General features: G+C 37.1%; 1 protein-coding gene across 2 annotated transcripts in view; it reads right to left on the bottom strand.

Moving 5' to 3' along the window:
• ADCY1 (adenylate cyclase 1) overlaps nt 1–16,890 on the bottom strand; it is a 160,430-nt gene that overhangs the window by 69,468 nt on the left and 74,072 nt on the right. For both annotated transcript variants that reach the window (XR_010439149.1, XM_064705070.1), the window contains exon 4: nt 10,929–11,040. Coding sequence is in view for 1 of the 2 variants with exons in the window: in XM_064705070.1 (XP_064561140.1) it covers nt 10,929–11,040 (112 nt within the window). In the remaining variant the exon portion in view is untranslated. The remainder of the gene's footprint in view (nt 1–10,928; nt 11,041–16,890) is intronic.

Below are 16,890 nucleotides of genomic sequence, written 5' to 3'. Positions count from 1 at the left end.
AAATCATCTGCTGGTTTTGAATCACTAGCCTGTTTGTTCCTTATCAGATATTATTCTCACTGTCCTGCTTTATTAATTAATATACAGTAATCTCTAGAAAAACTGTTCTTTCCTTTTTCTTGACATGTGAGGTACACTTCCAGGAGAGAGCCACAGTGCAGCTCTGAAAAAGCCATCTTTTTAAGGACTGATATGCAAATTGATATAAAACCCCCATCACTGTCTTTGTTATATTCCCTCAGCAACTTCAAAAAATCCTTTTCTTGTCAATATTTTTCACATTTGTGATGCTGATGAATTCATGTGTGATAGTTACTAATTCCAGTCACAACTGACACAAGCAATGTCTGTTTAGAAACAACAGTAATTTGGTTTTATGAACATGATAAAAAGCATTAGAGATTGCCAGCACTGCATTAGGCAGGCAGCTTGCCCACCTGTGGTGCCTCAGGCACGACTGTCAGTCACAGGGTCAGGCAGTGTGCAGTGGAAGCCAAATGCAGAAAGCAGAGGACTTTGAAGTTACTGAGAGCTTTCTTCACACTTTCAGGAAAGCACTTCATAAAGCAGGTTGTTCTATCTATCTGTTATGTAAGACCAGGGAGAGAGAAGGGAGCTGCTTTGTTGCAAACAACTCTGAGGTTCTGTTGTTGCTGTAGTTCTTTATTTAATACATTTTGCCTAAAGAATGAAGTCTGTCAACTCAGACTGAATAACTGAAAATTCAGAACATTGCCTTCACATTCTTCTACCATACATGACAAATCTTCGATATACCTTGGATAAGAATATTTTTTAATAAAAAAGGGAAAAGATTTTACAGTTTGTAAAAAAAGCTTATACATAAATACATATACACTTATATATGTTGTCTCAAAGAAATGATAAAGAAGGTGTTAGACTTCTCTCAGCAAAACACATAAGAATGACAGATGTTCTCTAGAACAAAGAGATTGTATTGAATAAGTGCAAAGTCTTTTAAAGGAGGATCTTTCTCACGTGTCAGATTGCAACAATCCTTATTAACACTGCTGGAACTGTGTTTTTATTAATAGACTATCTGAGTAAGTAATTCTTATGTGAGTAGATTCAAAATCAGGATCAATTTTTGTTGCTTGTAACTCTGTCTGGTAGGAGAAGAGTTTCTTTAAAGCTTTCATGTATTTTGGAGATGGCAGATGCTAATGCTGGAATGAATCCTTGGTCTTCCTTCTGTCATTGCAACAATCTTTGTATTTGTACATAGTCAAGTGTCATCATAGCATGTGGTACCTCTAAGAGTGAGCGAAAGAGGAAGGTCAGATGGACTACAGTTTTAAAACACAAGATTTTAAAAGGGTAAACATTGAACTCTGTCTTGTAACTCCATTGACTGCAGTGGAATTGTGCCAAGGCTGAGTCTGATCCTGTGTAACTTAATTGCAATATATTTAATGCTTATTATATTCATCCACTTTTTTGTCTGCAAGTCTGAAAGCAACCTGATCTGCAAGTATGCTTTTCAGACTTCTATTGTTTTAACCTCCTGGAATCACAATCTATGAGCAGACTTTAATTATCCATAAATTAGAAAGACATTTTTTTGCCATTCTTATTAAAAACTGCACCATTTAAGGTTCAAAAAGTTTCTTTACCATATCCAGCCAATGTTGATATGCTCATGCTTTGCAGAGTAAGAGAAAGGGTTAATAAGGCCTAAAAAGAGATGCATAAGTAGTGTTTCCCATTTCCCCCAACTCAGACCAGACTTGCAATTCCTCACAATGCTATGGACTTCAGAAATAGAAATATTTTGTTTTGCTTAGCCTACATAAATGGGAACAGGAGTTTGATCGCTACTTACAATGCTTAGTGATTGTAAAGTTAGTTTGTCTTAAAGAAAAAAAAAGGAAATAGGAAACCAAAGCCATGTTCATATTCACCATTTAAATGAGGAAAAAGGGAGGAGATTTATTAGGCCTGGGCTTACAGATGGCTTTATGGCTTCAGGGAAGGCTTTGACATCCTCACTATATGTCAGACTTCAGATATGCTGAGATCTCTGGATATTGATTTGGCATAGCTGCAAATTAGTACAGGAGCAGCCCCACATGCAGCAGAAAAGTGGAATGAGATGTATGCACTGGCAGCACAGGAAACAGTTCTGGAGCTCAAAACCCCAGCATGCCTCTGTGGGGGGAAAAACATTGTCCTACTCCCTGAAAAAAAATTGCTTATTTTGCACTATTTTCTTCACACATTGAAGAGAATCACGATAGGGGGAAACTATTAAATGCATATTTCTGATGGCTCAGTTTTCACTTTAGTAGAAAACTCGGGGCAAAATGGTGAGCTATGAGGGCTGAAGAAGGAACACAGATTAGTCTTTTAGCTCTGATGTCAAGAACTTCATCACTGGGGCCAGGCAGCACTATAGAGAGTCATGGTCACCTTCCCTTACAGAAAGTCAATGAGACAAAGGAATATCAGTGACCCTCAGGAAAGGAGCCTTCATGAAAGCATGTGTGGGGTTTTTTTCCCTTCATATTTGTCTTTTCTATTTCTTTCTTCTTGGATTATCAGTAACTTTCATTCAGAATGCGCTGTTCCAACAGCTTCCTTTGTTGGAGGAATCCTCTGAATTGTCTTTATCAGGTAGGCACAGGGGATCAAATATTCAATCCAAATTAATCAACATGGCATTATGTGTATCAGGGGAACTATACGCATTTATACAAGCTGTCCCTCTTATCCTCAGAGGCCCAAAACATAACTCAATAATCCAGGCTAGCTGCATGACAGTAACAGAACTTTCTTAGTTACTACTGTATAAAATGACTACTAGGGGAAAATACTCAAAGCATATCTAAAACTCCCTGAAGACAAAAAAGAATGATGAAAAATGCATTCCTTATTTATCTCTCTTGACAAACCTAGAATTTCATTCTGCTTCCAAAGAGGTCTTGAGAGAGGACAAAATAGGATTTACCACTGTTACCACTGCATCTTATTTGCAATGTTATAGCATGTGCAGCATATTTAATATTTATAGCACTTTCTGCCAAAATGCTATTAATCTTACTAGAAAATTGGATTAGAAAGCTTTGAATCACTCTAGAAATTATCATTTACTACAGATGTGTGTGCACATGCAAAACACTTGCAGAAAGGATTGTATCTTCTGCTACATCCTCTGAAGATGAAATTATGTCTGTATTCAATTCCATTGCAGTTGTTTATTAGGTTGGAACAAAAATCATAAAAGCCTATATGTTAGCTATTGTACAGTACAGATGTGTGCATCCATCAATACATACGTGAAGATGTGCATGTATGATATGCAGACGCACAGTTCTGCAAGTTTACCTATATCATCTTGCACATATACACAGCATATGGAATAAAGGAAAATTTTAATATTCATTCTCGGCAGTACTAACCAAAATGGCTCAGCCAGATACCAGTTTTGAGCTCCCCCCTTCCAAAAGATTTGAATAGAGACTGGTAGAAGATATCTGGGTGTTGATAACTATTTATGGCATTACTACTCCACTCCTTCCTTTAAGCAGAGGTATGATGCCTGTCTTACTGCTCCAAGTGCCTTTGGGACAACACGGTACAGTGTTTGGCTGTTACAGAAATTGTGAAGAACAAATTCCCCTCTTTCAATGTCTCAAAAGAAATGGCAATGAATAGGATAGTGTTAGTTGGAAGGCTGTATAATGTAACAAAGCAATGCTGTACCAAGTTATTAAGTTCAGTGCATGATGACAGGAAGAGATTCTTCATAAGTAATCACTTCACAGTTTTTGTCATTTCCACTTTCTTAATGTATTTCATTCTCTCCTAAAGTGAAACATAAAAAAAATATTTCTATTTTTTTCCCACAGCTGTAACAGTTTTGTGTATCAAAGAGCTTTAGAAAAAACAAAACCTAAAGCATTCCATGGAAATTACAACCGAGTGAATGTCTTGTAGACTGTAGCAGTATTCTCAAAAGACGCAGCTAGGTCCAGAAAAAGAGGAAAACATGGTTTTAGAGTGACATGAAAAACTCTTTAGAACTCTACCTCAATATCCCTTTGAAACGTTCAGTTTAAACCTTCTTGCCCCTTTGTCCTACAGACCCTGATATAGTCCTCTCTGACTTTGCATTAAGATCTCCTGGAAGCTTTCTTCTCCAGGCAATGCTCCCAGTCTTTCTTCACAGGACAGATGTTTCAGCCCTCTGATCATTTTTGTTACTGTCTTCCGGACCCACTCTAAGAGATCCTGGTCTCTCTTGTGCTGAGAGACCTGAGCTGGATGCAGTTTACTCATCTGCAGTTACCATCTGCAACTTTCATTAATTACAGACAATTTCAATTATCATAATTTTTTTGTCAGTAAAACAAAAGAGATCTAGCAGCATGGTTTCTCTGAGTAGCATCCAAATCTATTTTAATAATTATATTGAATGTGGTCCACAATGTGAGAGATTATTGAAGCCATCTTCTCACATAAACTTCATAGTCAAATCCTAAGTGTAATGAAGTGACAAGGACATTACCACCAGCTCTATTATGTTGCAATGTGCCAATAGTGATAATATACTTATGAAAGTTGTCTAGCCTATTAGAAAATTCCATTGAACCCCGTAAATTACTACATACATATTTTACCATTTTTCCCTCAGGTTTTGAAGTGTATGCTTAAAAAACTGAAACAACTATTTTAATAACCTTTTAATTGAATAAATCCTGCAAATAGTAGCTTTGTAACCAACATTAGTTCTTTTACATCTGCTAGTCCCAACGTGAAAAGCCTTGAGAATGAGCTAACTACAATACTCCATAGAGTTCGATTTACCAGAGTAATGGAGACACACTTATTGCAATAAGGGTTAGTATAGACTTAAAAAGAAGAGTTTCTACAGTGGCAGAAATACGAAAACACATGCAGCATAGGAAGTATGGGAAGTGCCACAGAAAATTGCTTGATAGGCTTTGACTGGGGAAAGCTGGCCATCCCCAGGTGAGCATTTGTAAGCTTTTAATTTAGTAATGTGTTTGTGAAGTCATTAAAAATTATCTTCCATCATGGGTGCCATATTATGCATGAACAAATGTAGAATTATTCAGGACAGCTATAAAAAGGATGACATTAGTTTCAAATGTTTTCCCTCAATTTTATTGGCAATTATGTATGCTAACCGAAAATGACCTAAATTTTGTTTACATTTTCATTGTTACAATAAATTCTTTCCTTACTTCACATGGAGTATAATTTTACAAAACTAGAATATTAAAATGTTTTTAGTTCTGGAGAGTGAAAACCTATGCAATAATCATGTATATTAATTTACTTGGAAATGAAAAGGGATTTTAGCAAGAATATTTTATACAATAATTACTGACACACACGCTTGTCTCCTTCCTAGGTTTCATTAAATATCCTTTCAGATTCTGTCTGTTGATGAAGATACATTCCAGGAGAAGCAAGCCTAAACCAAATATGCTGAAAAATTAAGCTCTAAATTTAGGAAATGGTTGCTTTACCAGATTCTAGAAATACTTTTCTCTATGCTAGCTGCATTACAGGTCAAAACAAAAGTGGCCCACACTTCAAGCACCTGAGGCTGATTGAAACAATCCAATACAGTCCTATACAAAGATGCAAATTTCAGATTTGCAGTATACAAACTCAGGAACAATTTGGTAATTTAATACAAGTATATAAATTATAAAAAGAATTGTGACAAAGAATTAGCATACCAAGTGCAATATCCTCTTATCTATAATAAACTCTAAAATAGGCAAAACCTACTCTCTGGGGTACTTGCCTATTTGTATGTTCCTACTGTATTTAAAGTGTTCAATGTTAATTTTTTCCCTTGAAAATTGTTCCTAGACACTTACTTCAGCTTCACTCATGCACACATCATTATTCCCTGATCCTATATAGTTACAGGCATATTGATTGAGAACACTTTCCTTTAAGAAAGTTTACTTCCTTAGGTCTGTCCAGGAGGCATCTCCAGATGGCTGTCTAGAACTAGATTTAAACTTATGTGGTGATCTGCCTCGGTGGGATCCTGTGTCTGTGCTGACTTTCAAGGGAAACTGAGAAGACAAGTCTCCTTAAAATCAGCATTTATAAATATCCTGCCGCCTGGTGCCCAGAAATTTTCACAAAGAAGGGTTACATGCTGTAAGTTTATACTTATGTTTTTCAGCACTAATTTTACCATCTTAAACAGTCCACAAAACTTAGTTTATTTTGTATTTTAAAAATACATCATAATTATCTTAATATAAGCTAAAAGCATTCTACAGATGCAATATAAACAATTTTTTAGAGTGATTATTTCTAGGAAAATCTAGTTGAATGCTCAGCAAAGAACTAACTGTTCTTGACATAGTTAAAAAACACACAAGCTGATTAAAAATATTATCTACTGTTTCTTTGCCTAAGGCTCAGAAACAATGTTTTTCAGTTCAGTATCTTTGAGCTTGAACTGGTAGCAAGAGAAACTTCAGTAATGTTGAAATATGCGAAGTAAAAATTGTTAAATGCTAAGGAGACAATCAGGGAAGGATACTAAATTAAAATGGAAAGAAATAAAAATAGATTCAGCCTGAGAAAGTCTGGAGGTATACACAACTGTAAATGGAAAGAATAAGGAAGTGGTATCAGTCTGCCTATTAGATGACATACCAAAAGTAGCATGAAGAAATAAGAACTTTCATTCAGAATATTAAAACTCTCTTCTAGTGATGTCCTTTGAAAAGCACCTAAAATTCTTTTATCCTTTGTCAGCTTGTAAATGAAAAGTCTTACAATTTCCAGGATGCAGAAAGATGGATGCTGAAAGGGAAATATCTGAATCTCTAAAGAAAAATAATTAATTCTCCATGTAGATTAGATGCAGGAAGCATGTGAAAAAAATATACCAAAGAAAAAAGTAGTTAAAGTAAATAGAAACTTCTTTAAAAATCAAACCTTTTTCGTTAAAATTCAGGATGCTGTAGAATTGCCTCCTCTTTTCTATTAAGATGACATATTACAAGTAAAATATTTGGGACATGTCTAAACTGCAGCAAAACATAATAGAACTTTGAGCATGACAGCATAATGCAAGTGATTATGTCTCATTAAAATTTGTAACTCTTATAAGTAAACTGAAGAATGACAAACTGAAAGCTAGCTGTAGTATCAAAGGCTGATTGCAAGGCATCTGGAGACCTCTTTGAAAGATCAGTTGCTTGAAGCATTTTTTAATAATATGTAATGCAGGATGACTATCAGCAGATCCAAATCTGGGACTGCACAAAGGTACTTTTGTTTAATGGGAGGAAACCAAAAAAACTTCAGAGTAACAGCCAGAACTAAGTAAACTAAGCCTGAGCAGCAGATAAAATCCAATAAAAATCAATCCTTTCAAGTTGAACTATTCATGGGCCTTATGAGAAACTTCACCAAATCTATGTTCAGGAAGATGCCTCATTACTGTTATGTCCCAAGGGAATCCATGCAGGGACAAGCTTACCCAAAATGCTTGTATCAGAATGCCTAAAGACAGTCACATTACAAAACTTCATTAACCAGAAATACAAATGAACCCTGAGGCATTCACAACAGTACCTTCCCATGTGGCTTCTCTGATGTCGGTCTCGAATGAAGTCACACTCCTGCAAGGATACTAATATAATGACACTCATTTTTGGTTATATTTTTTGAGACTCACATTCCTTCAAAGTGATTGAAGTTGGCATTAGGACTCAAAAGTTACTGAGGAGACCACAAATCCTACATGAAATATGATTACCTAAGACTGCTTCTTTAAGAAACCAAACAGTGCTAGTGTGAAAAAGAAAACAAAAAAACATGCCATCATTTTCAGGGAGCATCTGGACAATACTCTTTACCATATGGTTTAGTTTTAGGTAGTACTCCGAGGAGCAGGGCTTTTGATTTGATGATCTCTATGCATCCCTGTCAACTCAAGATATTTTATGATTTTAAGTAATGTATTCAGATAATCTCTTCCCTAGCACTCAAAGACTCAGTGATTTGCAAGGTAAAATAATGCGTGAAAAATAAGTATTTAAAAAAACTTTCTCTAGAGGTGTATAGATATGAAAGGACATGATAAAAGTACAAATGAATTCTAGGAGGAAGTAGTAAGATCAGGATATTTTCCCCTCTCTAAAAACAGAATGCTAAAGTACATTTTCAAAGGAATTGAATGACTTCATATTGAAACCTAAGGTTCACTTTCAGAACTCCCTATCATGAGTTGTAACTATATCTGAAGCTATTGTGATTAAAAAAAAAAAATAGTAGCATTTCAAAGAGAGCAAAACTATGTGCCTTACAAAAAAGCCCAAAAAACCCCCAAAAACTACACACCAAAAAACATCCAAAGAAATAGCACATGGAAAGGGAGAAATAACTAATATAAAAAGCATAAACCAGCTTCCAAATGCAAGAAAGACAAATTTTAGCAGAACTATACTGTCAAAAAGCAAAGATTATTTCTACAATGTGTCCATGTGTCAAAATGTCAAGATTCATCTTGAGGCTCCCAGCAAATATATGCTGTCTTATTACACTTTCCACAGTGGTAAGGGGGATTCTTTTAAAATTCTTTATATTTTTAAGAAAGACAAATTTTTTCAAGAAAGACAGTCATAAACTGCACCTCACCTTGCAGGTGGCATTGCTTCCCAAGGAACAGCAGCACACGAACAGCAGCACAAAACAGCCACACTCACAGATTGCAGCCACACAGCCACACTCTAGATTGCATTCTAGTAATCACAGGGACCCTACCTATCACTATCTTCTTTAAAGTCTCTGTAATTTCCTCTTTAATCATTCTGAATACACAAGCACAGCAGTTTTAAAATCAGCCCAGTGCTCTCTTTTGACCTAATAATGAATACCTAGAAGCTGCTTTAACCAAGAGAATCCTTCTGAAAACATGTATTTCTCAGCACATTTCTCTGACTGCACAAGACACAACTACAAGTCTCCCTTAATCACATCACAAGGTGATAAGGAAAGCTTGTATGTCTGTTCTTAACCACACTTCAGTGAAGAACAGTCTAAACTAGAAGTACTCCTAAGTAGCAAATCTTCCTCACATACATGAAAGAAACCGTGAGATTTTTTCCTGTAGATTTGAAAAAGAATCCTTGCAGGCTGAACAGAAAAACTAAGGTTTTTTGCTCTTCTGCAATCTCCAAACTGCTTCTTCCATGACCAACAACCGACCTTGCACCAAAGGGTGGCATCTGCCTGGCACCTGCCTTCTGGTGTCAATGACACCTTCACTGGCAGCACACGGCCATGGCTAAGGGAGCAACCATGGTAAGGCATTTCCCTGGCTTCAGGGCCATGACATATCTTAGGGTTATGCATTTCTGCGTGCACACATGTGATCTTGTGTTATATTACAGTACTTCCCTTTTGTTACATGGCTCCATATTTCATGGCTATAAAGACTCCACAAATGACAGCATGGTAAGTTTCAAATGAGCTTATTAGATGTTTGGTTGACATATAATTAAAATGCAATCAAAGTAAGAAGGATATTTGAACTTAAATCATCTAAGCTCTTGCAAATGACTATCTTAATGGAAGTTCATTTTTATTTCTAAGGCAATATCTATGAAGTACCCTGGGCTGAGGACCTGTGCTCTCTGTGACATACTGCCAGTAGTTGCAGTAATGAATTGGTTACAAAAATTCATGTCTAAACCCCCTAGAATTCCATTGCATCTCTACAAAGGATCTAAGTTAATCTTCTGCTTTTCTTCGAAAAAACAGAACACACACGTTTTTTTCTATTATGACTTGAACATCTGGTGCAAATCAGAACATTGCACTCCATCAAAGGATAATCCACTTAACTAAGCATAAGACCCTTAGCTAAGGGTCTTTCTCAACCCTAGGACCTTGTGGAGCAGAAGGTTTCTTTCTCCTTGGGGTTCTTGAGAGCTGTTTATAAAGAGGGAGATTTAGATGCAAAATGTCCACATGCTTTAGATCTCTCATGTGAAAGACTGCATCAAGGAAAAGTGAGTTTGGACTGAAAAAATGTGAATGCTATTTATGTCAAGGACATAAACAAATATTTTTTTAGGCTGCTGCATGGAGTCTGAAGACAAAACAGCTAGACAGTAGAGGAGTATAATTTATGCGGAAGAGTAAGTTCTCAGCAATGAAGGTTTTAAGGAGAGCTGGCAAATAAGATACATTTTATGAAGTTCTGATTTGTTCAGGGGAAGACATATTTTCAACATCTTGTTAAACGTAATTTGAAACAAGATGTATGACTTTTTCTGGCACAGCAATTTCTCTCATTTCCCATCCAATGGTTCTTGTCAAATCAGGTTTCTTGGAGTTATAGGCAAGGAACATTTCTCTCATTTTCTCTTCCTTGGGGAATCTAGCACAATATAAGTGCAACAACAAAAACATAGGCATCAATTTATGATAACTATCCTATTTTGCCTACAATAACATCTCTGAAAAGCTACCATCATTTCTGTTTTAAGGACTGCTCTCTGTGAAGAATGAATTTTACTCTCCAGCTTCCTATTATCACAGAAAGCTTTATGCCATACTGCTAATATTCATACTTTCCATTGTTCTGATTTTTTTGGATGAAGAATAAAATCATAAATATTGAAAAAAATTTCTCTGTTTTGTACAAACAAAACCAATGAAGAACACTGATGAAGGGGGAAGAAAAGTATATTTAAAAATAGCACTTACATTTCTTTCCTAAACCATTAAAAGAGATTGTTTTTTCTCTAGAATATTAAAAAAAGATTGAAGCTTTAGAAATTCATGACATGTGGGGCCAAATCAGTCTCTTACAGATTTCTAACATGAATAACTCATGAATCATTTTTCAGAGGGAAATGTAAATTAAATTGAAATAACAGGGTGGTACTTACTGTAGCTAATTCATCAAATTTTCCAAAAAGTTCATTCAGCAGCTTCACCAGCTCTTGGGCAGTACACTGTGATGCCAAACTAGTGAACCCCACAATGTCTGCAAATAAAATACTGTAAAGAAGTAAAGAGACATGGACAAATCAGTAGAGATCTTCACATTCTTGTTAATCTCTTTCACAGCACAAATGTAACCCACAGTACAAACTCCTGAAATATTATCAACACAGTGCTAATTGTAAAAAAAATGGAAAATATTCAGAAAAATAGGCCTTAGTCTGGTGCTGTCAACTGTTTTAGAGAACTCTCAGACACTTTCAACTGCTCCATACCTACCTGGCAGATGAGGCAAAGCACTTCATTCACAGAGTGCCCAATAAACACTCTAGGAAGATGATGAACAATTTATTCTCTTTGCAGCTAGGATCTCCTCAGCTAAATTGGTTTCAGAGACAGATTTACACACTGCTAGAGTTCCATAGCCAAACAGATAAACTTTTCATGAGGTTTACTATGTACTGAAAGACAGGGGTTAATAACTTCAGTGCAGTAGCTCTGTGATGTGGCCCTGTGGTCTGTGATGATGCAGTAACTTCCTGTGAGGAGCTAGAATCCATTCTCTTCACTGTGCTGCCTGGCTCAGGTAAGTGTCCGGCTTTATCCTGTATTAGCAAGGTTTTAATGCCCAACAGTTTAATCTGCTTTAACAATCCCTGGTAGTCAGAGTTCATCAAGTGAGATAATTAAGTGCAGGTACCATTGTGACTGAGAGAATAAATCACAAAATGTGTAAATCACAAAACTCAAGAGAGTATGGTGCTGTGATCCTTTCAAATCTTTAGATTCCTTGCATTGGTAGAAGCACAGGATCAGCTGCAGGAGTACACTGCATTTATCTCCAACATCCAGACTAGAAATGTCAAGTAATTTATGAAAGCACTAATAAACCACCTCATGATATATAGCCTAGGTATAATTGAGGTAGTGTAAAACTTAGTTTGTTAACTGTATGTTGAATTAAACATTATGTATTCCCATTCACCTCAGCAAAGCTTCAGTCTTAAGATAAAAAAAGCAATACTAGAAAAGCAGGCCTAATAAGTCTACAGTTTTCCATTCTTCATAAGCAAGTCTCAACACTCCTAGTATGTTACAAAAAATGGCAAATACAACTCCTGACTCCCACCCTACTTCTATAATTTAATTTAAACCAGTGGTTTAAATCCCTTGAAGCAGCACATCCCAGCACAAAACCAACTCATCCAAAGTGCAATGACTTTGGTCTACAAACAAAACCTTTATGTTGTCATTTTAATCCTTGGGGCAGTGTCTTCACTCAGTACTCCTTGGATAATGCCTTATGAGAACATTGCTCAAGATGGCCCTGGTTCAAGGAAAAAATAGTCGTTCCATTGCATGCTGTTTAAACATAACAAAAAGGCCTCTTACAATAAAAAAGTCAGCATTTATTTATGATTCCTGCCTCTGCTATCATAAAAGTGAACCAGTCAAATGATGGGTAAAATAAAATACATTAAGAGAGTTCAGTAACACCTGCATATTTGCCCTGAAAGATCTACTTATTCTATTAATTCTTTATTGACGTCCTTGTCGTTTGACAGCCCCAGGTCTTTCTGGAAATTCAGAGTTACATAAATTCCTTGAAGATTTTCAAAAGCACTCAAAAGTGCATCAATCTTTCATACATTTTGCTTTATGGTTGTTTTTCTTTATGGCCTAAATTCACATCAGAACTTATAAAGTTTAAAAAGGCACAGAGAAAAAAAACAAAACCTAAAATTGTTGCACTCCAGTATATCATGTAGTTTCCTGGTTTTAATTCAATACTATCAGTATGGAAGGGGAGTGTGGATGTTACTTTATAATAATAGCCTCTGATAGCCTCTCTGCCATTTTACATCTCATCTATTCTACACATTTTACATTTTGATTGATTTTACTTTTCTATTTCCATTTTAAATATGGCAGTCCACTTTTTTTCACCGTCTAACCACACATAGAGTCACAGTAATATTTCTGGCAGCACCAACAATGTCCATTTGCAAAAAAAACCCCATGGAGTTGGGAGGGGGTTAGGCCTTTAAGGTAATAACAGTGTTATGTCATTACCAAGGTCTAAAGCAATGAGGAACATCTAAATACATACAAACCAGAGATGTCCTGTGTTTGTGAAAACTATGTCTTAACAGGTAACAGAGCAACCATCACAATGCTAACATGTACACTAATATCAAAACCTCTTTATTAGTGAAACACAGAGAATAGGAAACAGGTTCCTACTTAATCATTCAGTTAAGAAGAAAGATGTTTTACATATGGGTACCTTAGTAGGTCAGTATGAGATCCTTGCTAATCCTTTAAACATTTAAAGAGTACTTAGTCCTCAGCACTTGATTCAAAACACTGGTCATTGTACAAAAATGTGAAGTCTGTAAAAGCACCCAAAATACAGAACTGAACACGCCATTGAAAATCTAGGTAAAAATAAGTAATTATTGTATGCTGAGAGACCGATGTTCAATTATGCTTGTAAACTTTTTAATACGGTAGTTAACTACATGTATACATTTTAAACCTTATGGAATAGGTTAAGTAATAAGATCATTATTACATTTTTTTTTTTTTTTTTACTAAATTCCCAACTCTTTTAATACAATATTCTTAAAATATGCAAAGTATAACTCTCATGTCTGGACATGGCACAGATGGGGAAATGCTGTGAGTAGAAGTTCTGCCTTTTATTAATGAAAAATCTCCTCGTTTTTGCCACCATGAAATCTTACAATAATAGTAACTGCTGCACTTTGTTTGAAAGTAGGCTGAAATGCCAGCAACTAGACCTGATTTTGCAGCAACAGTGGTAGGAAACAGCCAGTGGAGGAGCAGGAGACTTCTCTCCCCAAAATGCAACTGGCACTGCAAGTCTGCTGCTTCCATGGTCTGTTCTCAGGGGTGGCAGTGCTGAGGAGAGCACACACACAGAGCTCTACTATTAAAAAAAACAGCATTGAAACTCAACAGCTGATTAATTTTATTTTAGCTGGTCAACTAAGCAATATTACCTCCTCTAATTCTTCACCCATCTGTGTCCATCTATATAGCCTCTTCCCATACTACTTGTACTACAAGTATTGTGGGGCAGCACCAACACACACTCTCATTGTACTACATCTGAAAAAAATTAGAGTAGCATCTTGGGGTGACGGGGAGTCAAATTATCCAACTGATGCAATAAAATTTTTTCTCCTTATGTTCTGCTCAGTTTTTTGGGAAGTAAAGGTCAAGAAGTCCTTTACGAGGAGATGGCAAAGTCAGTCATAGGGAATGACAACATAAATGAGATTTGAATTCTTGCTATGGCCATGAAATCATAATGGTACTAAAGAGAGAAATTATAAGATATACAGTGCCAGAATTCCAGTCATAAACCTGAACTGTTTCCATGGCCAAATGTATTCAAATATTCTCAAAGTCTAAGTCTCCACATTGGCACTGAAATTCCCTTTCCTCTGTTTTGGATATATTATTCACACAAAAATACTGAAAGCTTTAAATTTAGGCCATGTCTAACATACTCAGAAAAGTTAAAACAAAGCAGCCACAGGAGTGACATCAGTGTTAAAGCACATTAATCACTCCTCCAGATATACTCATTCAAGAGCAAAGTAGTCTTGCTTCACAGTAACTAAATCTGAAATTGCTATAGAGGTTTACATCCTCAGAGAGAATTAAACTAGAGTAAAGTATTTATGCATGAAAGATTCCTCATAATTGTATGGTATACAAAGGAACACTTCATAATGATTGCCAAGTAATTTTTTTTTAAAAATGTAAATGCTGGCACATAAAGAAACAAGAAGTGAGAAGCTGCCAATTAACAATTGTTTCTCTTAATGACCAAACAGGGATGAAACTCTCCCTTCTTTCATTCCACACAATTAAACAATTTGATTCTACAGAATTAATAATACCATTGGGCACTTTGGTGAAAAATCAAAAAAACCAATCTCCTTTAAACTACAACTATTAATGAAAGAAGAAAAATGAAAATTAAAACAAATGGGAAACAAAGAACAAATGTTGCCTCTGCTCACTCAGCACCATAATTTGCACATGATTCAAGCACTGCTCTTCCTTACAAGCGATATGAAGCTGTTGATTAGGACGGCTAGGTAGCTCTTACAGTGCTGCAGCTGGTGCTGCCTCACAACCCAGGGCTCAGGAATGCTCCATGATCTTGCATGGCACAGAGATGAGACTGATTAGACTATAGGTCTCCATATTTTCTGCTTTCCCCTTTCTAAAAATCAGGGTTATATTTCTCTATTTCCAGTCATTAGGGACTCACTCACTTCACCTCACTGACATGACTTTTCAAATATGATAGATAGTGGCTTAGCAGCTATCTGCCAGTTCCCTCAGAGCTCACAGATGAATCTACTCAGGTTCCAAGCACTTGTGCACATTCAAGCTCCTTAGATGGTCTTGAACCTGATCCTCTCCTGCAGTGGGCTCAAGGTGTTCATTCTCTCAGTCCCTGTATTTGTCTTTTTTCACCAGGGAGGCATGGCTGGGGCACATGCTGTTGAAGAACAAGGTGTAGAAGCTGTTGAGAACCTCAGCCTAGCTGAGAAAAGAGAAGTTTTTCCAGGGTAGCCAGGTCTTCTATTTCCTATTGGTGAGAGTCAAAGTTATCCCTAGTCTTTCTTTTGCTTGCAATATATCTATAGAAGCCCTTTCTGTTATCCTCAATATCCATGGCCAGAATCAATTCTATCTGGGCCTTGGCTTCTCTAACCTTTTCCCTAACTTCCTGTACAATTCCTCTGTTTCCTTCCCAGGCCATCTATCCTCATTTCCTCTTCCTGAAAGATTCTTTTTTGCTGTATGTTCGCTCAGCAGCTCCTGATCCATCCATGATGGTCTCCTAGCATTTTTGCCTGATTTCCTCCTTGTTGGATGAATTCTTCCTGAGCTTGGAAGAGGTGATCCTTGAAATTCAACCAGCATTCTTGTGACCCTTTGCCATCCAGGGCTCTATCCCATGGGACTGTACTCAACAGGTCCTTGAAGAGGCCAAAGTCTGCCAGGGAAGTGAACTTGCAGTGTACCCTCCTCACTGCCTTGAGATTCTTGAAACCCCCTATGTTGTGATCACTGTAGCCAAGGCTGCCTTGGAGCACTGTATTCCCTACCAGCTCCTCCCTCTTGGTAAGCACAAGGTCCAGTACAACACCTTCTTGCTGGCTGTCTTCAACTGCTTGTGTACAGAAATTGCTGTTGACACATGTGAGGGATTATGCCCTGCTGTGCTGTCCCTCCAAAAGATATCACAGTGGTTGAAACCCCCCATGAGGACCAGGGCTTGAGACCACTTTTGTCTGCCTATGGAGGGCTTCATCCACACCATTCTCCTGATTGGGTGGCCTGTAGCAGACCCTCCTGTAACATGCCCTGTCCTTGCCCTCCCTCTACTCTTCACCAACAAGCTCTTCTAGGAGAGATCCTTATCCTTCAGCGGAGTTCCATACACTCCAGCTGGTTATTGACACGGAGGCTACATCCTCTTCTCATGTTCCTTGCCTGTCTTTGCTAAAAAGCCTAAAACCTTCCATTTAAAAGCTCCAATCATAGGAGCCATCCCACCACATCTCCATCATGCCCATGGTATCATATCCACACAGGCCTGTGCACATCTATAGTTCCTCTTGTCTTTTTGCCATACTACTTGCATTTGTATAGAGTTGTCAGAGCCAGTACCCAGATAAAGTGGACTCACTGGCTGGAGTATCTGGAATGCCTTTGCACTGTTCCAGGCATCCATTAGAGGTCTTGACACCTAAATGTCAGGACTGGAAGGGATAGGTGCCCCCGTCCCCTGACTAATCTGATTTAAATCTCCCTGCACTAGTCTGACAAGTGCCTGACCCAAGATAGTTTATC

The sequence above is a fragment of the Zonotrichia leucophrys genome, chromosome 2 (genome assembly GCF_028769735.1).
Source record: "Zonotrichia leucophrys gambelii isolate GWCS_2022_RI chromosome 2, RI_Zleu_2.0, whole genome shotgun sequence".
NCBI lineage: Eukaryota > Metazoa > Chordata > Aves > Passeriformes > Passerellidae > Zonotrichia > Zonotrichia leucophrys.
This window is presented reverse-complemented; position numbering and strand designations above follow the sequence as displayed.